At 34.7% G+C, this 25,076-nt stretch overlaps 3 protein-coding genes across 4 annotated transcripts; 1 reads left to right on the top strand and 2 right to left on the bottom strand.

Annotated features, from left to right (window-relative positions):
* The first annotated feature begins 6,678 nt into the window (after positions 1–6,678).
* On the top strand, positions 6,679–7,442 carry LOC132600605 (uncharacterized). Its single transcript, XM_060313887.1, has one exon. It carries the CDS (start codon positions 6,730–6,732, stop codon positions 7,300–7,302), a length of 573 nt encoding a protein of 190 aa, XP_060169870.1. The 5' UTR covers positions 6,679–6,729; the 3' UTR covers positions 7,303–7,442.
* Positions 7,443–10,371: 2,929 nt separating this feature from the next.
* On the bottom strand, positions 10,372–20,980 carry LOC132600603 (putative late blight resistance protein homolog R1B-17). 2 transcript variants are annotated; one of them, XM_060313885.1, is made up of 2 exons: positions 14,195–20,980; positions 10,372–10,775 (listed from the first exon to the last, which is right to left on the bottom strand). In XM_060313885.1, exons 1-2 carry the CDS (start codon positions 16,596–16,598, stop codon positions 10,765–10,767), a joined length of 2,415 nt encoding a protein of 804 aa, XP_060169868.1. In that variant the 5' UTR covers positions 16,599–20,980; the 3' UTR covers positions 10,372–10,764. The 2 variants fall into 2 exon arrangements, with proteins under 2 accessions (XP_060169868.1, XP_060169867.1); XM_060313884.1 differs by lacking the exon at positions 10,372–10,775 and having other exon boundaries at positions 13,074–15,556; positions 15,668–20,980.
* Positions 20,981–21,119: 139 nt separating this feature from the next.
* On the bottom strand, positions 21,120–22,694 carry LOC132600604 (uncharacterized). Its single transcript, XM_060313886.1, has 2 exons — positions 22,308–22,694; positions 21,120–21,465 (listed from the first exon to the last, which is right to left on the bottom strand). The coding sequence occupies exons 1-2, from the start codon at positions 22,587–22,589 to the stop codon at positions 21,220–21,222; spliced, it is 528 nt and encodes a 175-aa protein (XP_060169869.1). The 5' UTR covers positions 22,590–22,694; the 3' UTR covers positions 21,120–21,219.
* Between the last annotated feature and the right edge of the window lie 2,382 nt (positions 22,695–25,076).

Genomic DNA, 25,076 nt, shown 5'->3' with positions numbered 1-25,076 from the left:
ATCAGCATATAGCAACGAGGAACCTCATATTAACATCAAAATTAAAATAAACTTAGGCAAAAGGGGTACCTTGGGCTTTTTGCAATGTCGTCAACTAAGACAGCAACAATCATATTGGTATCTAGATCGAAATGATTATCTAGGAGGTCACCCATATAAGGAGTTTGCTTTGTGTAGAACTTTGAAATAGTCCACATCTTATCAACAGTCTCCTTACCACGGAGCATCCATTGACTACTTTGATTTTTTTGCCTGCAAACCAGTCGTTAATATGTTCGAATGGAATCATCAAATTTGAACTCCCTCATCCTTGGATGTAATAAATCTTAGCAGCTCTTTGCAACGACTTTTTTTAGTTGGAAATCATGTTTTTTTCAATATGAGCATCCTCTTTTACAAGATCGTTTGGCTCTTTCCACAATCTTCGACGAAATATGATCATCATCTCTAGTAAAGTCAAAGGCATCAGGGCGATCTTAAAGATGATCAAGATAGGGAATCTCATTGTAATGCCACTAGATCGGGGTCGCTTCCGGTATCGGTTCTTGCTGCTGAAATTGGCTTTGCGGCATTGACTTTTGCGAGTGAAATATGTGCTGCGAATTCAGTTCTTCATGTTGAGACGGACTATTCATCGTCGCTTCTAACATTTGTAATTGATTTTGAGGATTAATATCCTCATCCTCACTTTCCTCTGCAATAGGTATGTCGTCACTATCACTCAATGGTATTTATATAATTCGGACAATCAACACCATCCAGAGCAGGTCTTTTCCTATAGAAAATAAGTAAAATATATTAACTACCAAACATCAATATATATATATATATATATTATTTGATATAAAAATGGAGCTACCGATAAGAATTAACATTGCATGGGTTTGAGGAATGATCCACGTTTGGTGCAACGAGCTCATTTTGTGTAAAATTTTCCCTACACAAGAAACTAGAATATTTTAACTACTAAACATCAAATATAATACTATTGACATGGATAAAAGTAGACGTACCGATAGTAATCAACTGCACCGAAACTTATGGAAGGAGCATCTTTTGAATAGTTGAATAGTTGGATAGTTGGACTGCCCTATATTATTCATATCAGGTGTATAACCCCTAAAAATTATAATCAACATCAGTGTTACCATAAACATATGCTACTAAACATAATAAACATACTAATAATAATAAACATCATAATAAACATAATAATAAACATACTAATGAATAACAATAATAATAATAATAATAATAATAATAATAATAATAATAATTATTATTATTATTATTATTATTATTATTATTCAACAACAACAACCACTGTCCATCAAATTGGTGGCTTAAAGTTTTCAGAGACATTTGACTCCTCAAATTGTCTTCATAAGTACTCATGTCAGGATAAGTATTTTCATGCATAGGCTCCGCATCAGTGACTTCAGGCTGAATTTCCTAGTGAATTCTAGACGGTAGGGCTGGGCATATTTCGGTTCAAACCAAAAAAACCGACCGAACCGAAGTTAATTTCGGTTTTTCGGTTTATTCGGTTCGGTTCGATTTAAATTTATAAGATTTCAACAATTCGGTTCGATTTTCGATTTATGCAAAATTTAATTCGGTTAAACCGAAAAATCGAATTTTAACAAGCCACTTTTTTCTTGAAACATATATATATATATATATATATCGGGCTTCTGCCCATAAATAATAAACTAAAGAGGCCCACATCCCAATCCCAAACTAAAATATCCAACCCAATTAGTAGCCCTTTTAGCTAATGTTCCGTGTTGTGACTGTGTTATATATATATATATATATTGTATGTCTCTTTTTGGTCTTTCTATATGTGACAACTTTGCTCCTGTTCAGATGTACTAATGTTGTTACTGTTTCCTATTTCCTCTGAGCTTAGACAACATTGCTCTAATTTTCGCTTATGTTTGTTAAAAATTGCTTGAAATTGTCCAAACGCCTACTTGTGGCTGTGGGAAAGTTTCCATATCTAAACCGAATAAATCGAACCGAATAAACCAAACCGAAATTGCAAAAACCGAACTGAACCAAAGTTATTTCGATTTGGTTTCAGTTCCCATTTTTTACAAACCGACCGAACGCCCAGCCCTACTAGACGGGGCTTTCCGACAAGATCTATTTTGGGCTTCCGAGGAGCTCTAGCCGGGACTTCAAGGCGATTTATGCGGACGTTCTCTTGGCGATTTATGCGGACGTTCTCTACATACATCTCAAGGACGTTCAAAGTAATACATTCCCTATTATTGTAAGACGCCTTCAAATAACCAGTCAAAGAGTCATCGTCTACGATATGCCACTGTCCATAACTAATTAAACCTTGCGGTGTAAAAGAAAATGAATATCTCCCAATTATAGTTAAATCAAATTCTCGCTTACTAACATCTAGTCTACTATACAAGGCTTGGAGTAATTTTGAGTATTTTAAGTTAAGTGGAAACTTAACATGGTATTTTGGGGGAGAGTCATAACGCAAACTATTAGACTCATAAATAATTTCTCCGTCCCAAAACAAAAAAACCCTAACAGTTGGAACATCCTCCATTTTTGACTAATTTAGAAGTACAAAATGCAGAAGTTGGATGAAATTTAGAAGTTGGATAAAATTTTGTGTTTTCCTTTCATCCAAAATCCACTTTATATAATGTGTTCAAAAGGTATCAGTGGCTTCTATTGAAAAACTAGTGGAATTATTGGCTTCTATAACGCAGGAAATGTTGTGTTATACATAACGCAGTAATTTACTGTGCTAAAGGTGTATAAAGTGGTCAAACGCGTGCACTGTGTTGTCATTCAGAAACATCAGAAATTAACCATGCGCTAAAGGTGTATAAAGTGGTCAAACGCGTGCATTGTGTTGTCAATCAGTGTTGTCATTCAGAAACGTCATAAATCCACCATGCATAACACATCTTTTTTTTTTTGACAAGGGAACCCACAACTGCTACCCTTTGGGTGCGCACAGGGTAAACCCTGCTCCTGTGCAATAGTCCGCAAACCACACAGGAGAGATAGCCCGCACTAGGCAAGCCATGTGCGACTAGGTCGACCCAGAAGGCAAATCCCCTACTTTCGTAGGCAGGGGGTTTTGAGCTTGAGACCTCCATTATGAAAGCCTCATGCTTAACCAACTGATCCACCCTTGCGGGTACCATGCATAACGCATCTAAAATTAGCGTTATACATCAATATGTGTTGTCATTCAGAAACATCAGAAATCAACCATGCGTTAAAGGTGTATAAAGTGGTCAAACGCGTGCATTATGTTGTCAATCAGAAACGTCATAAATTCACCATGCATAATGCATCTAAATTAGCACTATACATCAATATGATTGCTAGCGAGTGTTATATAAGGTAATTGACGAATAACTAGCAACCACACAAAATAGGGTTATTATGTCATTTTTTAACCAATTTGAAAATATTAGTTGTCTTACATCATTCTCTCTAGGAGACATATTCGAAGCATGGGTAGGATATGGGAAGTGGGTTAAGATTTTGAATACTAGAATAACCCAAACGAGAGATACAATCAACGCTACAACAATACAATGACAGATGAGTGGAATTGGCGTGTTAGGGAGGCTACAATACTGGAACAAAACTTGAGAACATTTGGACTTAAACACCCAAAAATTTGTGCTACGTCAATGCCTCGTGGCACTCCACAAGAGTTAATTTTGCTCTTAATCATTTTCGCGAAGAGAACAATCGAATGCAAATACGTTGCATTAGGGCCGGATATAGTCGAAATGATTACTTTACATTCAAGTGGGACTCGGGAGACGTCCGATGACGATGATTCCCCATGATCTTATTAATTTTTGTTTTAAATAAAGTAGGTGGGGTCATAGTCATGATCCCACAACCTATTGAATTTGATACCTATATAAGTAGCCTTTCGCTACTTAGTAGACTACAAAAATTCAATGTCGAATAGTAGAAATGTAGATTGGTCAGTATTCTTTTCAAAGGATCCGAATAGCAGTGGTGATGACAACTCAAATCATAGCAACTATTACGGTGATTCCTCAACCGATAACAGTGAATTCACGCTAGACGATTTGAAGCCCTACCTTTTAATAGAACGTAATGACGATTTTCGCGAGCTAAAATATTCAGATCCACGTGAATATTATCGTGGTTTACATCGTGAATGGGCATATCAGTACGCCTAATCACAACGTCTTGTTCGTGACTTGAAAAATCTTAACGCTCTAATCCCAACAAGATTTTCATTGAGCATGTATTTTCATTGAGCATGTCTCGAACTGATCACGATTCTTGCGAGGTTGCGGTACAAAGGATTGGGAAAGAGAACAATTTAATGCTAGCACGACGTTTTAGATTTTATATGCTCAAGTTGGCTGAAGAACAAGCATCATCAACCGGTAGGGAACTAACATCTATATAAAGAAGATTTGTCTTAAGAAACCCAAGATATTTATGTGAGGACGATATTGACAACTTCAATTCTGATGATTAAGAATATTGTGATTTTAATTATATTTTTAATTTATGATGATGTCGTTAATTCGAAGAATATTAGTATGTTAGTTTTGCATTTATTCATATATTTTATTATACACTTACTTAGGCGTCTTAGAATTGACAAACATTATATGCATAAATGCAAAGTGCAACGATTCAAATTTTTACAGAAAACACAAATAAACTACTACGTAAAAAGTGACGCTTACATAATACATTAGAAAAATTATAGAAAATACATGATACATAAAAAGTTAAACAACTAAAAATAAAAACAAACTACATAGGAAATAATAAACTAGCCGATAATGCAACACTTCAAAATTACAAACAACAACAAGAGACCACAAATCATCCTCCAAAATTTCACTTTCTCTTTCAAAGCATTTGCCTCGCGTTGAGAGTCTCTAAGATTGATTATCCTTGAAAATACTTTTTTTTTCTTCCAATTTTTTTAGCAACATCTGCAGAAGTTCAATTTTTTCTAGAGTTTCCCTATGTTGACACTGCAAATCAAACTTCACGGTATCTACATTGGTTTGTGAAGTTGCGGTATCTCCATCAACCGAAGGCTTTTTATACTTCGCCGCCATCGCTTTATCCGCGGGAACTTATTCTTCCCATCGAATATATGTGCGCCCACCATCTGCCTAATAAGATAACAAATAACATTAGTTTTGTAAGGTAGAAAAAGACAATGTGACAAAAACTCTATAAAAACTAGTAAAATAAACTTACTTCAAGCACTTTATAACGCCAAAAACGACCGCCCGGATTTTATGGAGTCCTTGAAATTTTGAGCCGGCAGTATACACCGCAATAACATATGTCGGGTTCTATAGCACAAAACGATGATTCGGAGTTTTGAGACATGATTTATGAGGGGGTAAAATATGGCAAAAGAGTGAAATGGAGGAGAATGGAGAAGTGTTAGGAAAATTGAGGTTCTGCCCTAGTTTTATGGAGTTATTTAACGCAGGAATTTCCTGCCTTATTAAACCTTTGACGGACTTCCTTAACGCAGTAAATTACTGCACTATTGAACTTAACCGTGCTGTTATGGTTAATTCCTTTAACGCAGTAAATTACTGCGTTAAAGGTACTTTGGTACCACTTTTTTTTTTCTTGGGATATTTTGGTTCATTTCATTTTTTTTTTGGGTAATTACAGAAAACTACGAGGGTCTATAAGTAGCCGTTCACATCCTATGAGGTGTTAATGAAGATGATCAAACTATTCACCCACTACTACAATAATTTAAAACACGCAGAAGTATGGGGAAATTCTGAATTTATCAAAATTCAGACATTATTCCTTTCTGCTCCACTAGGACCACAACCAGGGACATAACTGTAATTCACATCCCCACTCAATTTCCACTGCTTTTCTCCTCCATTTTTGTCTACTCAGAAAAGAAAAAGATAAGAACACAAAGCGGAGGGAATGAGTTAAACGGGTGGGTATCTAAAAAAATGGATATTTAAAATTGGGGTGAGTCATTTGATTCTAAATTTGTCACGTTTCTCGCCATCAAAATTAAGGATAAATTTGTGTCAAAGTATAATAGGAAGCACATATTTGAACCGGAAATATAGCGGGAGGGATATATTTGAATTGAAACTCAAATGAAAGGTATTTTAAAACTATTTTTATAGTACATAAATATACTTGGCCCTTTAGGGGTAGTTTGTTGGCAGACTAAATTATTCCGAGAATATAATCATAGGACTAATTTATTCCATCTGAGAGGTGGAATAAAATACGCCGAAAGTTAATGGGAAGGGATATCCAAGCATTGAAATTAATTTTGTACTCAATTTAGTAGAACATATAAATTTATACCTTCTATCAAATAGAATATAAAATTATTCTCAACATTTAAAAGAATCTTTAATTTAAGATCATAAAATTAAAAAATTTACCTTTTATTTTTTAAATTCTATACCCAATCAAACTAAGACAGTTAAAATGAGATTGAAGGAGTATAAGAAATACACTATTTTTGAGACAAAAATAAATAAATTAACACACTTAAATTAAAATTGCAATTTACCATAATTCAGACATTACTTACCTAACTTTTCGGTTCCACTAGGACCCCACTTAGGGACAAAAACGTAACTTCACACTCCACCAGTCAATTTCAACAGCTTTTCTTCTCCATTTTTGCCCCAATCAAAATTCAGTGTATCTTTTCCACTACCAATGAGCAAAGAAGGAAGAAGAAGACGAAACGGACCTTCATGGAGCTGGACCTCCGCCTTCGTCGGCGCGGCTACCGCCGCCGCCGCAGTAGCCGCACTCTCCTCAAAACCACGTGATCCAGATTTCCACCTCATATCCATCGACTTAACTTCCTTCAAGCTCAATTTCCCCGTCTTAGACGCCGAGCTCATACTCACTGTCCACGTCACTAACCCTAACGTAACCTCAATTACCTACTCCTCAACAGAAATGTCAATTTTCTACTCCGGCGAACACCTCGGCTCGGCTCGGGTCAAAGCCGGATCACAGCCGCCGAGGTCATGTCAAGTGTTACGGCTTCCGGCGAGGCTTAGTGGAGGACAGCTGGCACATCACGGGAAGAAATTTGTTGCTGACGTGGCGAAGAGAGAGATGGTGCTGGATTCTACTGTGGATATAGAAGGATTTGCTAAATTGTTGTGGTGGGACCATAAGTTTCGTGTGCACGTGGATAGTCACGTGACTGTTGATCCGGTTTTTCTTGATGTTATTGATCAAGAAAATAAATCGGCTTTGGAGATCTTTGTTAGATGACGGTCCGATCCGGTCCGGTTGAGCTGACGTGGTTTTTCCGGTTAGTGTATTGTATCTGTTTAATTTGTAGTAACTATATATTATTACTAATGTATTTCATATCACGTGGTTAATAAATTGTTTAAGGTTTATCAGTGCAATTCACTTGATTATAAATTCTGCTTCTCGCTTTTTTCACCGCTATGGATAATTCAAGGGGAAAAAAGTTGTGTTATGAAAATATTAGAGATGGTACCTTAAGATAGATATTTCTTCCCTCCCAATTTTAATTTAAGTGTGTTAGTTTAGTTGGCCACAAAGTTTAGGTAATTTTTAAAAGAGATTTTTTAATCTTAGTCTTAAACTAAAACTAAAGATGTTTGTAATTTAGTAAATGTCCTTCAAATTTTGTGATTTTAAATTTGTCAGAAAGGATGTTTGTACATCAATTTATTAAATACAAAAATATTTTTTTGAAAACAAACTAAAAAAAAAAATAGAATATTTAAATTAGAATGAAACTAATATTTAGTTACTAATCAAGTATACAAGAGTCATACGGAAAGCGCTGATTTAACATAAATAGTAAAGTATCTTTCTATTCACAAAATACAAAAAATCACTTGGGAATCTTCCGATGTACACATAGAAGTTTCTGGAGAACTCTATCGATTGGATCTTTTAGGAGTTAAGAAAGTACCGCACTATATTTTAGTTGGAAGTAAAATTATGAAAAGAGTCAAAGAATGAAGAAATTCCAATGATAAATTTTTGCATATAATGATATTATAGAGATTCAACGCTGTAACCAACATACGTTAAAAAGATTGTACTACTATTTTAAAAATTGGATGACACCTTGTCGCAAAGTACATGTATATCCTATGTATTAGAAGCACATTTTCATGAAATATTGTGCCCTATTCAAAAGAGGTACATTTAAATTTTGAATCACTTAAAAATAATTTCCAACAGTTTACCATTTTGAAAAATTAACTTATATTTTTTCGCCTAAGTAAATGAATTGTGTTCTATATGGTTGTTTTATTGCACCGAAATTGTCACCACCGGGCCTAAAACCTTACCTACGTAACTTTGATGCATGCTAATTAGGGGTGTATATGGACCGGATTGGTTTGGATTTTTTAAACACCACACCAAACCAATTGTGTCGGGTTTTTAAATTTATACACCAAACCAAATCAATAAAATTCGGGTTTTTCAATCTCGAATTTTCTCGGGTTATTCGGGTTTTTTTTGAAATAGTCTTGATACAAAACATATAATTTTTACTTCAAATATTTCTTTAGTCCTAGTAAGATATAACTATGTAATTAAGGTGTTTCATAAGAAAATAACACAAAATGTGAGAAGAGTGATGACATTGTATTAAAATATTCAACAAAAGCTAATAAAATCGGTTAAAATAAATATTGCTAATTAATAAGCCATAAAGAAAATGACCATAATCTAAAAATACTAAGTCATGCTAAAATAAGTGTTGCTAATAAGTATTAATTACATGGCAAGAAAAAAAACTTAAGTTATGTATTTTCACTCTCTAAACCAATTATGCAAAACTAAGGAATAAACATCCAACATTATTGTCATTCCTAGTGGTAAATTGAATTTCTTTTGTTAGTATTAGTGTTGAGTTGGTTTTTGTTTGGACTTTATATGAGTTACTAACATCCATAGGATATAAAACTTATTCACATTCAAAATTCTAAGTTCAAGCTTGAATAATATGATAATAGATAAAAAAACTACGAAAAATTTAAAAAATATTTATAAATTACATTACAAATAAATATTTTTATATATAAAATATTTTTAAAATTGAATACATGTAATGTCGGGTTGGTTTGATTTTTTTTAGCTAAAATCAAACCAAACCAATTATGATCGGATTTTTTTTTCAACACCAAACCACTAGTCGGGTTTTTTTTTTCGGTTTGACTCGATTTATCGGTTTGGTGCGATTTGTCGGTTTACTTTGTACACCCCTAGCTAATTATTGTTGTTGAGAGCAATAGTGGAAGCAGAATTTTCAGAGATAAATAGGAATTATTATGAGAAAGTACAGGTGGATGTACGTAGGTCAGATTTTAATTTAGTTTTAGTTTTTTACCCACTTCAGCCTATTTGGCATATAATATGTAAAAAGAATTATAAGTCTCATTCTTCACGTAGAAAAGAAAAATCTCAAATAGACCAACTTTATAAGACTTCTTCTTTACATGTTGCAAACTTGCAATAAACCTTTGCGGTCCGGACCTTTCCCGAATTCAGCTCATAGTGAGAGTTTAGTGCATCGGTTTTTTTCTTTTTTTTTTAATATGCTGCAATGACTTTCTTTGGAGCAAGTCTGAATGGAATCATTTGATATAAGCCGCAATAATGATGGACTAAAAATTTGGTCAAGTGTATCTCAAACAATTGCTCGAGGATCTTAATCTATGTACACCAACTCAAGCGAAAAAGAAAGTGCTCAACAAAGTTTGACAAATATGGTAGCAGATAAAAGCACCAATTTCTGTACCAGTTCAGAAAGTGCGAAGAAGGAGCTGTTTTGTTAATAGGAGCAAGCTTCTTATCGGATCGCCTGTGGTAGGAGTTGTGGTTCCTGTTAATCAAATTGTAACCTGTTCACATAAACTAAAGAACAATATGTTTATTTCGAGCCCACAGAAAAACTGTGTTTCCTTAAAGAATTTAATCCCCTCACAGTTGCCAAAGGTTTGGATTAATTTTTCCCAGGATAGAACGAAATTCTATTCTGCAATACCGGCAATAGAAATTGCAGAATTTCAGCGAGCTCAACGAATGGTAGCAATCACACGACACTTACTGAGCCGGGCGATTAGATCTTCTAATGTCATTTCCTTATGTTTGTGCTTTAAGTAGTTTTTAAAATCCTTCCACATAGGCGGCAATTTTTCAATAAAGGCCGCAACCTGGAAAGCTCCATTGACTACCATTCCTTCCGCAAGCAGGTCATGCGTAATCACTTGAAGTTCTTGGACCTGTGACATGACATATTTATTATCTACCATTTTAAAGTCCACGAACTTCACAGCAACAAACTTTTTCAACCTAGCATCCTCGGTCTTATATTTCTTGTCCAAAGCATTCCATAATTCCTTAGACGTCTTACAGCCGCTATAGACATTATATACACCATCATCCAGCCCATTGAGAATATAGTTTTTACATACAAAATCAGAATGATTCCATGCCTCCGTGACGATGAAACGTTCGTTGTCCGGAGTCTCTTCTGGTAGAACAGGAACTTCCTCAGTAATAAAATTTTGCAGACTGAGGGTTGTTAAGTAGAAGAACATTTTCTGTTGCCAGCGTTTAAAGTCTATGCCAGAAAACTTTCTGGGCTTCTCTGCCGCAGCCATTGCGGGGACAGTTGTGGTGCGACTGGAAGAGGCGACAGTCGTTGCACCAGAACCAGTAGCATTCTCGGCAGTGATATCAATCATTTTCTGTTTGACAACAAAACAGAACCAGAATCAATACAATAGAACGCACAAGGTAATAATGTCAATGAAGTTTTTATATTCATCTAATCGAACACACAAAGTAATAATCTCGATGAAGTTTTTATATCTTCAAATCGAGTAGAACACTGGAGTAGAAAATCCGAGAATTTTAGTCTCCAAACAGAACAGAATATTAGATGAACAGAAGTATAATTATTAAATTCTTTAAGTTTGTGGTTCGTGTTAATCAAATTGTAATCTCTTTACATAAACTAAAGAAAAATATGTTTATTTCGAGCCCACAGAAAAACTGTATTTTCTTAAAGAATTTAATCCTCTCACAGTTGCCAAAGGTTTGGATTAATTCTTCCTAGGATAGAACGAAATTCTATTCTGCAATACCGGCAATGGAAATTGCAGAATTTCAGCGAACTCAACGAATGGTAGCAATCACACGACACTTACTGATTTTTGGTTTTGAAAAGAATGCAATATGACAGGAAAGAAAAATGCGATTTTCAGAAAGCAATTTTTTTTTCCAGTTTTTCGTTTTCAGTGTGTAAAATGAGGCGAAGCCTCTGAAAATTTATAGCCTGCTATTTTAATCTGAACAGGTGTGGAAGTGCCTGTTCGGTGAAGGAGATGACCGTTGGTCATTGTTATGTCCGTTGGGAAAAGTTAATTCCGTTGGGAAAAATAATTCCATGAATTTAATTAATTAGGTTAAATTTCGCGTGAATTAATTAATATCAGGATTGAAAATATTAAGTAACGAAAATGGAAATAAAATAAATTTGGTCCAAAAAAATTATCAATCAAATCATTTGATCAAATCCGAAGCCGAGCGACGACAACGACACGAGGAGTGGTCCTCTTCTCAACCCTTTATGAGCTAGAGAAGATGTTGCTTAATATAAGCACACACATAACACTTTCAACCACCAATTTGGGAGAAGTGCTCACTTGAAAGATTATTTTTTAAACTTTCATTTCCCTCCACCTTTATTTCCCTCCATTTCTCATTTCATACTTCACCTTTAAAGTCCCTCACTTAATGCATTTGTGGACTTTAAACTCAACAGAAGTTATATCCTCAAAAGCAGATCAGACACACCATAACTGGAGTTGGTCCTGTGGTAGGAGGTATATATATAGCTACCTTCTTTATTCAGAGATTTGCCAGATTGGCTGCAAATCAATTTTTTTAAAAAAAAAAAAAGAGAGAGAGAAGCACGATTAGCCTCTCAACCATCAAATTATTGTCACATACAATCTTCACTCATATGTTACGATAATTATAAATCTCCGTCTTAATAAAATCAAGTAGTGAACTCTTTCAAATCCAATATCAACTATTACAATGTTGCACATCTACCACTAAGAGCCGTGGAGGCAAGGGCGGATCTACAGTGCCTCGTGTGAGTTCTGGGAAACCCATAACTTTCACCCAAACCTTGTATTTATAATGGGAAACCTTTTAACATATAAGATAATTTGACATGGGAACCCAGTACAAAGTCGCGCAGATGGCTCCACGGATAAATGGAACCAGCTATGTTTCATCCCACCTCTTGGACCAGGGATCGATATTCCTGGCCACGTTGTTTTTTTTTCCTTCTTAAACTCTCATCTATTTCTTGTTCTAAACAAAACACCTGGGGACTAGGGATCGATACCTCTGACCGTTTTTTGGATAAACTTCACTCTGTTTTTTGTTTTAAATAAAAAATCGCAGCCTTACTTTATTTCTCTTTTTCCTTTTAAAAATTACATGAGTCAAAATAAAATGAGACCACAACAAATTTAAAACTTGCTGCAAGGATTACTTTTGCCCAATCTCACTTCTTCAAATCAATTTTGAAACCAAAAAGTAATGAAAAGTGAGAAAGCTTCGCTTCTAAAACAATGTTGTTGGTTCTTTTTTTTTTTTTGTATCAGGTCCTTTCATTCTTCTTCCTCATTTTTTTTTTTTAGTTTTCCTCTTATATTGTAATACATTTCTTCTGAATTTTTTTCTAACCATTATATATTTATATATATATATATATATATATATATATATATATATATATATATATATATATATATATATATATATATATGTCGTGTTTGGGTGATTTGCAATTTTTTAAATATACATTGAATATCGGTACTCCTTTTATTCGATTATTATTGTATATTAATTTGAGATCGAAGGGAATAAGAGTGCGCAAATTTTGATTTAACCGATAAAGTGAACCGTAAAGAATGCTATTGGTTTATCGATATTAAGTTATCAGTTAAACTGGACCGTCGGCCCCTAGAAGACATTTTTTATCCGCTAAACCAATAACTGAACAGTTAAGCACCGTTAACCGAATAACTGATGACCGATAACAAATATCTTATTCGTTCGGTTATCGATTTATCTTGTGTACAAACTAATAACCGATAAATCGAATCGATAACAAACAAAATCTAACCAAACCAAGCATGCTGGTAAGCAGCCCTAACTGGGAACCTACAACCTTCAAATCCTAGATCTGCCTCTGCGTGGATGGATGGACAAGACCCTCCACCTGTTTTGGAAATGGAAAAAAAATCCTTGTAGGAAGTGCTTTCCCAATTTCCCTTATACATGGGTCTTATGCGTCGAGAATCCAATTTAATAGGCCACAAAGAGAGTACTGGACACCAAGTGAAAAAAAAAAAAAGTGTCGCACGTCTTTCAAGAAGGAATAAAAACAAAAGCAAAAATGTCAAAAGGAGCCCCTGTACTATGCGAAATTCCTCATCAATTTTTTCAACCGTTACGCTTTTGGTCCATTCATACTCTTGTCATTAGTAAATTATTTCGTATTTACCCTTGCCATCAACGAAGCTCCAACATGAAATGAGTGAACTCCACGTGTCCAAGTTCTTTGAGGAAAAGGTCCACATTTAACCCTCAAATTTTAATTAATAGTTCAGGATTCAGGTTGGAGCTATGTTAGGGATCAAGGGCAAAAAACGAGACCCTAACGGATAGTCATGAGATTGAGCCAATAAAGCCTCTAGAAGAAAGAAATGTTAAGACTCACAATTAAAAAAAATAGTAGTATGCTATATTTTATTTATATATTTGTCAAAGCATGAAATATGGATGATTTAACCGTATCTACAATTGGATTCAAGGACATTAGTAACTTGGCATCCAAAGATGTCTTCTTGCTCTTGTTGAAGCTGCTTTGCTGATTTTGCCAGGTGAACACTACACTCACGTAACTCAATCACTTGCAGTGTTGAAATATTAGCAAATTCTTGTGGAATCTCTTTTAGCCATTTGCAATGAGACAACAAAAGTCTCTCCAGGACAGGAAAATGATCATCGAGATCGACAGCTTTCCACTTCGTGAAAAATAACATATTATGTAGTGACAAGAACTTTAATCGAGAAAACATACCTCTACCGGATCTCCACGTGGTCAGAGAATAATGTCCGCATGCGTTGTCTTTCAATTCGAGTGCCTCGAGGTTAGGCAACATGCCTACAATGTCCATAGCCGCCCAATTAAGACATAACCCGCATAATGTCAGCCTTCTAAGAGTTGGCGGAAAAGCGCTCAGATTTTTAAAAAAGGCATCATGTGCGGGATTTTTCGGCCACAAGTAATCCCAATCATCAGAAGACCGGATATCATCGAGGGATTCCTCATCATTGCGGTCAACCACAACCTGCAATTTCTTCAAGTTAGGCATTAGTGCAAATATTTCTTCTTTACACCATGATGGACCAACTCCGGTTATGGTGTGTAGGTGTTCCAATATTGCATTATGCTCCCCCCCTTCATCGTTGGGAATATTCGGAGGACATCGCCATCCTGTATTCATAAACTGAACATACCTTAACTGTGGCATCCTCCAAATTTCTATACGCATCATAACGCTCCCAGGGTTTTCTCTTTCAACAATCAAAACTTGCAAATTTTGAAATTTGAAACGAGGGAGACATTTATGACCGTTAATGGACAAATGTAGGTACCTTAGATGCACCAGATAAAATAAGGTTGGAACACCATCACGAAGGCATAACATTCTCAAGTCCAACACTCTGATCATTTTGAAATTCTTGAATTCTAATATTTCGGTCTTCTTTCTTTCACAATCAGCTACAATATTTCCCCGTTGATCAACAATGTACACACGTTCACCTCGATAGAGAAAAGTGTGGATTTTATTTGGATCATAGTGATCATGAGAGTTTAACCAATGAAAACCAATAATTGATCGAACTTTCATCAGACAGACCTGTATGAATGATCGGGAGACACGTGGGGCTAATTGGTTCCATGTTTCGTTACTTATAACAGGTAGGAAGTTCTCACCTCGAGCTTGTCTCAAGCATAACTCATGTAAGAGATCATGGATCTTACATGTTTCCACCTCCCCACAAAAATTCTGCTGGCCTACGAGAACCAAATTTCTATCTATAAGTTCTTGTAAACATTCTTCAGCTACATCCTCCAAACTTTTAGTATCATCAGCTTCCTTCAAAAGTCCCTCTGCAACCCATAGGTTGATTAATCTTGTCACGTTAACCTCATCATCTCCGGGAAAAACCCCAAAATATAGAAAGCAAGCTTTTAGGTGTTGAGGTAGATAATAGTAACTTAAAGCAAGGACCTTTTCACATTGTCGACCAGGATCTTTAAATATTGCTGATTTTACATCTTGTGCAACTTGCTCCCATCCATCTAGTGCATTGTTGCATTTAGATAAAAGCCCAGCAACTATAGTAATCGTCAAAGGCACCCCGTGACAATAATCTGCAATTTTCATTCCAACTTCCAATAATTCCGGGGAAAGTTGTACCTTCGATTGCAATAGTTCCCAACTTTCTTTTGCACATAGAAAAGACATGTGACGAGGAGGCTTACCTGGAGCAGCATAACTGGCCACATTACCGCACCTTGTTGTAAGTAGGATGTGACTTCCTCTGCAATCTGGAAACCATTGACTTATATCATCCCAAGCATCAGTGCTCCATATATCATCAATGACGATTAGGTACCTGCGCTTCGACAACCTTTGTTTCAATTTGCCAGCTAGATCACCATCATCCATTTCCTCGCGGATTACATCCTTGGTTGATGGAATACAATGAAGAAGCTGCAACAACATTCTTCTAACACAGTATTGCTTTGACATAGTAGCCCATGCTAGAATGTCAAAATGTGATTTTATTGTTGGATCATCATAAACTCTTCTAGCAAATGTTGTTTTCCCGATGCCTCCCATACCTACGATTGCCACAATTTCACTTTCATTGGACAAGGTTTCCATGAGTTTACTCTTCATATCCTCAAGCTCATTTACATGTCCGACCATACAGTTGTCAAGCTGCGGAGAATGTTCTGGTAGATCAAAACTATGGACCAGAGAAGTAGTTGCTGCCTGCAAACCGGTACTCTTCATACTTTGAGTCAACTTTCCGCAGTTGGAATTAATGGACTTAGATGCTTGTTGCAACCTCTTGTAAAGCTCCTCATAAGCTTCTCTCCGAACCTTTTCATTTTCAGCCTTATATATCTTTTCCAATACTGATTCAGTTCCATATTCTGCATCACGTGCTGCAAGTTTGATCTTTCCTTCACATCGTTCGACTGCTTTACGATCATCAATGTTCTTGTCCAAGTTTTCTAGACACTCCTGTAGCAAACGAAGTTTTTCGCGAAAGGATTGAATCCGTTCTCTTATTTTTTTGCAAAGAGATTCAGTTTGCTTTTCTTGGGGAAGGTTTAAACATGAATTGGATTGCATTAGCAATCCTAGAGTAGACATAAGAGAGGTCACAGCAGCATAAGCCATAGCTCTCTTACCTTAGATAACAATAGAGATCTGTTTTAAAATGATGACAAAATGGAAAAAGTTTCAACTAGTATAATAAGTGGGAAAGTCCTCCATAAAGTCTCACATTCCCATTTCCCATTTGACTGAGTACTACTGCAAGTTGGCCATTTCCCAGTAATTGCATGATTTGAATTCCAAGACTCCAAAATTCCAAAAGACAAAGCCATTAACATTACTAATGTGGAAAAAAAGTCCATAGTCAGGCAAGCCCCACTTTGAAAAATGAAAAACGCGTGGTCCTTTAACCGTGTCTGACAAACTATGGGTCTGATTAAAAATAGCCCAGAAACATCAAGTACCTAAAAATATTTTTAGGTGCTGAAACTACTGATTATATAGAGAAGCAATTACCTATTTACATTGAAGTGTTGAAAGTGATAATAAGTAATTAGTGCGTGTGGTAAAATGCCTATAATTAAGTACTTTTACTGTTAAATTAACTGGAATATGCTTAAAACTATTTATAAAAAAAATATTAATGTAGAATTATCTTTGCATAAAAAAGAACCAATGACGAAAATAGAATAGAGAGATAATCAAATATTATGTTTTATGAAGAGTGTTCCGAAGATCACAAAAAATATTAGTAGGAACAAAACCTTAGAAACTTGGCCAAACCTAAAATGCTTATAAGGGTATAAGTTGGGGGCGACCAACCTAAGACTCTTGGCTCATTTTGATTTATTAAATACTTTTGGTAATATCTAATGGGTAAATAAGTTAAAAAATATTTTGCAAGGGTAAATAAGTGATTTTCCTAAAAAGAAAAAGTATCATTCTTTTTTTAACTACCTAAAAAGAAAAATGTGTCATAAACAAAATGACGGCATAAAGTTTTCCGTTTGTTGGTGACAATTTCGGTGCTATATACACTTGTAACCCGTCATTCTTTTCTCAACTATGAACATAGGACAATCATATGGAACTTTTTTTAATTTTATTTTATAATTGTGGTGTTCGAATCAGTTTGGCCGTACCTCGACTAATCTTACAAGCTACTTGTTATTTTCCACCAACATTACCGAATCACTATGTTCACTCAGACTTGATGAAACCTAATTCATTTACTTTTAAGTGAAAAATGAGAAGTTAAATTTTTCAAAAAGGCAAACCATTTTCCCCCCTTGAGTCATCCATACCAGTGAGAAAAATGAGCAAGTTGACGCAACCTCTGAATCTGCAGGAGCAAGTCGACGGACCGTCGACACATCGACGAGTCGTCGACCCGCTCGTCGAACCGCATCACTGGAACTTTCTAGTTCCATCTATATATATGAAGTCCCATGATTTTATTCCTCATTTTCTCATTCTCAGACCAAAGCAAACCCTTAAATATTTCCTCTCAACATATTCCATCATATTGGAGAAATTCTAGTAAGATCCGAGCCCCGTAATCCCGAGCTAATGAAGAAAAATGTTGTTCCTAGGGTTTCTTTTAGTTGATAATCTTGGGAATTGGAGTTGGAGTTTGATCCTTGGTATTCTAGTCCCTTCAAGGTATGGATATGATTCTTACCTTTGTGTTTGAGTTAGTTATCAAGAATTTTAGTGGTTTTAAGTAAAGGGAATATAGTTATGGAAGTGGTAAGTTGAATAAGGGTTAAGGTAAGACTAGGGGCTGTTTTGAGAGAGGATTTGAAGTAGATTTGATTATATTTTGATATGTGAGTATTGATATTGGTGTTGTTGGTGTTGTTGTTGATGTTTGAGTTGAATTGGAAGTTGAGGGATTATTAAGTAACAAAGGAGATGCTGTTTGAATTTCGTTAAGTTATAGACTAATTTAAAAGTTGGAATATAAGCGTTCTACAAAGTGGTGGTTAGACCGACTATGTTGTATGGGGCAGAGTGTTAGCCAGTCAAGAAATCTCATGTTCAGAAGATGAAAGTGGCGGAATGAGAATGCTGCGATGGATGTGTGGGCACACTAGGAGCGATAGGATTAGGAATGAAGTCATCCGAGACAAGGTTAGAGTAGCCTCAGTGGAAGACAAGATGCTGGAAGCGAGGCTGAGATGGTTTGGGCATGTGATGCGGAGAGATGCAAATGCCCCAGTGCGGAGGTGCGAGAGGCTGGCTAGCGACGGTTTCAGAAGAGGTAGAAGTAGGCCGAAGAAGTATTGGGGAGAGGTGATTAGACAGGACATGACGCATTTCCTGCTTACCGAGGACATGACCTTAGATAAGAGGGTATGGAGGACTCATATTAGGGTAGAAAGCTAGTAGGCAGTCGCGTTTATCCTTTCTTACGATTAGTTTTATTGCTATATAGTTTCTTGCCTCTTGATTTCTGCGAGTATTTGTTGGTTTATTATGGCTTATTTATTTTCATTGTTTTCATTTTCATAATTGCTTTGATTTGTTTGCCCGTATCTGACCTTTCATATGCCTTTTCTTGAGCCGAGGGTCTTTCGAAAACAGCCTTCCTACCTAAGGTAGGGGTAAGGTTTGGGTACACTCTACCCTCCCCAGACCCCACGTTGTGGGATTCACTGGGTATGTTGTAGTTGAATATAAGCGTTCTAGACTACTAATTGGCATACTTGGTCTTGGTCTTGTGTGTAGATCCTTCAAGCCGAGGACATAAGTATAGTTAGCTTAGGAAGCGGATAAGGTATGTTAAGGCTATTCTTTCTCTTATTTTGGCATGATCTTATGATATGAACTAACGAGCGAGTAAACGAGCTTCCATATTACTCTACTCTTAGAAGCATTAGGAGTACTTTAGTCTTTGATGTTCCTGTACCCCGCTTATGATTGTTCCTTCTGTTCATGGGTCTAGTTTTATGTATTCAGTTTATTAATGCATTACATTCATTAATATATATATATATATGACCAGAAGGCGTTATATATGAAGGGATTGAATCTGTTCTTGTACCAAAAGAAGTTTTGCACGAAGGGATTGAATCGGTTCTTGTATTCTTTTGTGAAGAGATACAGTTTGCTTTTCTTGGGGAAGATTTAAACATGAACTGGATTGCATTAGCAATCCTAGAGTTGACATAAGAGAGGTCACAGCAGCATAAGCCACATAAGAGAGGTCACAGTAGCATAAGCCATAGCTCTCTTTCCTTAGATAATAATAGAGATCTGTTTTAAAATGATGACAAAATGGAAAAAGTTTCAAATAGTATAATAAATGGGAAAGTCCTCCATAAAGTCTCACATTCCCATTTCCCATTTGACTGAGTACTACTGCAAGTTGGCCATTTCCCAGTAATTGCATGATTTCAATTCCAAGACTCCAAAATTCCAACAGACAAAGCCAGTAACATTACTAATGTGGAAAAAAGTCCATAGACAGGCAAGCCCAGTGGCAGACCCATGTATAACTTTTGGGTGCTCCAGCACCCATTAAACTCAGTCACGGAGTGTATAGTTGTATAGAAAATATAAAGGAAACAGATATAAATAGTTAATAGAGCACCCCCGAACTCAAAATTCCTGGGTCCAACACCCCCGAACTCAAAATCCTGGGTCCGCCACTGGGCAAGCCCCACTTTGAAAATGAAAAACGCGTGGTCCTTTAACCGTGTCTGACAAACTATGAGTCTGATTAAAATAGCCTATAAACATCAAGTACTTAAAAATATTTTTAGGTGCTGAAACTACTGATTGTGTAGAGAAGCAATTATACCTATTTACATTGAAGTGTTGAAGCTGATAATAAGTAATTAGTGTATTTGGTAAAATGCCTATAAGTACTTTTACTGTTAAATTAACTCGAAAATACTTAAAATTATTTATAAAAAAAAATATTAATGTAGAATTATTTTTGCACAAAAAAGAACCAATGACGAAAATAGAATAGAGAGATAATCAAATATTATGTTTTATGAAGAGTGTTTCGAAGATCACAAAAAAAATTAGTAGGAATAAAACCTTAGAAACTTGATCAAACCTAAAATGCTTATAAGAGTAGAGTATAAGTTGGGGGCGACCAACTTAAAACTCTTGGCTCATTTTGATTTATTAAATACTTTAAATACCTAATGTGTAAATAAGTTAAAAAATATTTTGCATGGGTAAATAAGTGATTTTCCTAAAAAGAAAAAATATCATTCTTTTTTTAACTAATTAAAAAAAAATGTGTCATAAACAAAATGACAGCATAAAGTTTTCCATTCGTTGGTGACAATTTTGGTGCTATATACATTTGTGACCCATCATTCTTTTCTCAACTATGAACATAGGACAATCATATGGAACTTTTATTTTATTTTATTTTATAATTGTGGCATTCGAATCAGTTTGGCCGTACCTCGACTAATATTACAAGCTACTTGCTATTTCCCACCAACATTACTAAATCACTATGTTCACTCAGACTTGATGAAACATAATTCATTTTCTTTAAGCGAGAAAAATGAGAAGTTAAATTTTTCAAAAAGGCAAACCATTTTTCCCCCTTGAGTCATCCATACCAGTGAGAAAAAAGAGAAGCAGAATTCATAACCAAAATGAATTGCAACGATAGAGCTTAAATAATATAATTAACCACGTGATATAAAGAACATTAGTCATAATAGTACAAATTAAACAAATACAATACACTGACCAGAATAACCGCCGGTTGTCAACTAACGAAGAGATCCAAAGCTGACTTATTTTCCTGGTCAATAACGTCAAGAAAAACTGGGTCGACAGTCACGTGACTATCCACGTGCACACGGAACTTATGGTCCCACCACATCACCTTAGCAAATCCTTGTATATCCACTGTAGCATCAAGAACCATCTCTCGTTTCAATATATTGGCAACGAATTCCTTGCCGTGATGAGCCAATTGTACTCCGCTTAGCCTCGCAGGAACACGGAGGACCTGTTGTTAGAAAAATAGGAAAATATAATTGAAGAAGATAATAGCTTTGAGGCGTGAATAGATTGGATTTTCTTAAAGTGATATTGCTGGTATACAAAAATACACAACAAAGCTCAAAGCCCATGTTTATATTTTTTTGTAGGCACTTCATGAAGCAAGACTTTATTCTGAATAGTCGTCTTATTTCATGAAGAGACATCCATTTAAATTCAAATTTTAAGTAAAATCTGAAAATACAAAGGATTTTACTAATATTTAAGACTTCAAACTCATTTTGCCCACGATTGTGGATCAATTTCACTTCATATATGTTATTTCCTCTTTCCTAATTTATATGATATATTTTTCTTTTTAATCTGTCTCAAAAAAAAATATTTTATATTTAAAATAATTTAATTTAAAACTTCTTCTTTTGCAATGATTTACAGTCACACAAATATATACCTTTTGTTTAGACCGCAAATTTCTTTTCTTTTGATATTTGTGGTTTAAAATAATTCATACAAATTTGTGTGGTTAGATAGGGAAAAAAGTAACTTTAGAGTTGAATTTTTACTAAATATAAAAAAGGTATTAATCTTTTTTAAACTAACTAACCAGGAAAAAAACTGTGGTATAAATTGAGATACAGGGAGTATGAGCTTGTTTGGATGGGCTTAAAAAAAGCAGTTTATAAGCCAAAAAATAATAAGTTAGGTCTTATAAGCTGCTTTTTTTAAGCTAAGCCAAACGGACAATTCAAAAAAACTGAAAATAACTTTTAAACAACTTATAAGCTAAGCCAAACGGGCTCCATATCACATAAATTGGAACGGAGCAACTGACTACAAATTATGTAGCACCTGGGAGGAACGCGGCGGTTGTGAGCCGGCTTCTACAGTTGCGGTGCCGAGTTGGTCCCCATCGTAGAAAATGGACATCTCCGTCGAGGAGTAGCTAATAGAGGTTACGTTAGGATTTGTGACTTTGATAGTGAGTATGAGCTCGGCGTCTAGCACGGGGAAATTGAGCTTGAAGGAAGTGAATTCCATGGAGATGATGGCAAATTCCGGGTCTCGCGGCCTCGCCGCCAGTGCTGCCACCACTGCAGCGGCCGTAGCCGCGCCGATAAAAATCCAGCTCATTGGTCCGAAGATTCTAAATTCTGATTCTGATAGGCGGTGTAAGTTGACTAGGGAATGGGAATATTACATTTATGTTCCCTTGATTTGTGGTTGTGTGGCACAAAAGTCGGGATATGTCCAAATTGAGGTTTTTTTAATCAATTTATCCACGGTTACAAAAAATAACAAAAGCGGGGAATTGAACCTCGAACAGTGAATTTTGAACAGATCAATTCTGCTAATTTTTTATATTTTCTCTGTTTTAATTTATATGAACCTATTTTTTTTAATTCGTATCAAAATGAATAATTTTTTTCCTAATTTGAAAACAAATTCACTCTTTTTTAAATTTCAAAAGTCTTCACTCTTTTTTAAATATCGTGCTCAGTCAAATGGATTCACATAAATTGAAACGAAGAAAGTATTTGTTTAGGATATTTAAAACTTATATATATATATATATATATATATATATATACACACATTAATATAAAAAATTTATCCTATATATACAGTATAATTATTATGGATATATATATATATATATATATATATACACACACACATTAATATAAAAAACTTATCCTATATATACAGTATAATTATTATAGATATATATATATATATACATACACATTAATATAAAAAATTTATCCTATATATACAGTATAATTATTATGGAGGTGAACATCCTCAGCCCCACCTAAATCTGCCCCTTCTTATTGTTTCACCTCATCTTTCGTTACGTTCTTATAATATCTTACTTGATTAAAAGTTCTTCAAATTTCTCAAACTTAACTAAACATGTTAACTTTTTCATCTATATTTAAAGGAGCTTGGACTATAGATAAAAAAGTTAACTGAGGGATGAATTTTATTAATAGCCGATTTGACCAAGCTTATTTTCCTCCAAAAGTTTTTTTCTTTAATAAGTGTTTATTTAAAAAAAAAAAAAAAAAAAAGTGAGGTGTTTAACCAAGCTTTTGAAAAAAAATAAGTGCTTCTGGAGAGTACCAGAAACAGTTTTCCATAAGCTAAAAAAATAGTTTTTGCTCAAAAGCACTTTTGAGAAAAATGCATTTATAAGAACTTTTTAAAAGTTTTGTCAAACATTAATTGCTTATTAAAAGTGCTTTTTTGAGTTAATTGGCCAAACATAAAGTGTTTTTAACCAGAAGTATTTTGAAAAAAAATATTTTTCAAACTAAGCTGATTTTAGAAGCTTGTCCAAACAGGCTATAAGTTTGGAAAACTTAGGAAATATTAGTTAAGTGAGATATTATAAGAATGTAGTGAAAGCTGAGGTGAAACAATAGGGTGGTCAAATAGTCGTCTAAATTTACTGAAGGGTAAAGGGTCGAAAATATCACTCAACTATTCGAATTTGATTAATTGTAGGCCCCATTTGTCCATACATACCAAAAAAAATTCACTTTTTTTTTTTTTTGAAATTTTGGAGTTGGAGTTGGAGTTGTGTTTGGCCATGGTTTTTTAAGTTGTAGTTTTTGGTGAAATGTAGTTGTAAAAAAGTGAAAAAAAGTGAATTTTTTTTTAAAAATAAGTTTTTTGAGTTTTTGGTATTCCGGAATACAACTTCAAGTTGTATTCGGAATTTTCATGGCCAACGCTGATTCCGGAAAAAAATGAAAAATATTTCCGAAAAAAAGTGAATCAATTTTATGGCCAAACGGCACCTTACTCTCCATAATACTTTGTAGATATGCTCTCGATATTAGTAAATGAGCCTAAAAGTATTTTCTTACAAATGGTTGCTCAAACACAAAGAAAAAATAGCTAATTTTACCTTTGTTTTTTTTTGTTTTTTAAAGCAGGGAGGGTGAATGCATAAGAAATATGATAACAAAAATAAGAAAACAAGTATTAGTAATAAAGACTTCTCATTGTATCAAAAGGATGATGATAAATAGTTTTGTTACTTCTAATTTCTTAGGCTTTAGGTATGAGTTATTATCTCTAAACATGAAATTAGGATTTAGGTATGAGTTATTATCTCTAAACATGAAATTATGTACACTTTTTCTTATAATAAATTTATTTTACTAGCTCTAAGAATGATACGGTAAACAATTAAAGTCAAGTATACTTGATATGTTATGTTACTTGCCAACTCAGATTTCAGTTGAGGGAAAAATAGTTTCAAATGGAGATAGTAGAATAGATATTTAATTGAAAAAAATAATATTAATAATTAAATTTATATTATATAAAGTTGGCCATGTATAAAGATTATCATTTAAATAATTAAAGTAATCTCATAATCTTCAATATGAGTACTTGATCTTCCGCCTTATCTCCATAGCTTTGGGTGACACCTTCCTGTTCTCTTTCTATTGTTTCGAAATCATTATTTGTTCATAATCAGCGATACAATAGGAGATAGTTAGTATGGGGTTAATTATTCATATTTTAATTGCTCAAGTTGCCCTCTCAGAATTAAATGTGAAAAATATATCTTATATCTTTTATGTAATTTTTAAAATTTGATTT

Source organism: Lycium barbarum, chromosome 6 (genome assembly GCF_019175385.1).
Source record: "Lycium barbarum isolate Lr01 chromosome 6, ASM1917538v2, whole genome shotgun sequence".
Classification (NCBI taxonomy): domain Eukaryota; kingdom Viridiplantae; phylum Streptophyta; class Magnoliopsida; order Solanales; family Solanaceae; genus Lycium; species Lycium barbarum.
The sequence above is the reverse complement of the archived record's forward strand: the minus strand, read 5'-3'. Positions and strand labels throughout refer to the sequence as shown.

What these genes read in the sequence shown, in the direction of transcription:
- LOC132600604 (XM_060313886.1), bottom strand. Translation starts at nt 22,589, where the DNA reads ATGAGCTGGATTTTTATCGGCGCGGCTACGGCCGCTGCAGTGGTGGCA. An exon ending in AACCGCCGCGTTCCTCCCAG is followed by an intron (nt 21,466 to 22,307) that starts GTGCTACATAAT and finishes TTCTAACAACAG; the next exon opens with GTCCTCCGTGTTCCTGCGAG.
- LOC132600603 (XM_060313884.1), bottom strand. Translation starts at nt 16,598, where the DNA reads ATGGCTTATGCTGCTGTGACCTCTCTTATGTCTACTCTAGGATTGCTA. An exon ending in GGCCAGTTATGCTGCTCCAG is followed by an intron (nt 15,557 to 15,667) that starts GTAAGCCTCCTC and finishes TGAAAATTGCAG; the next exon opens with ATTATTGTCACGGGGTGCCT.
- LOC132600605 (XM_060313887.1), top strand. Translation starts at nt 6,730, where the DNA reads ATGAGCAAAGAAGGAAGAAGAAGACGAAACGGACCTTCATGGAGCTGG.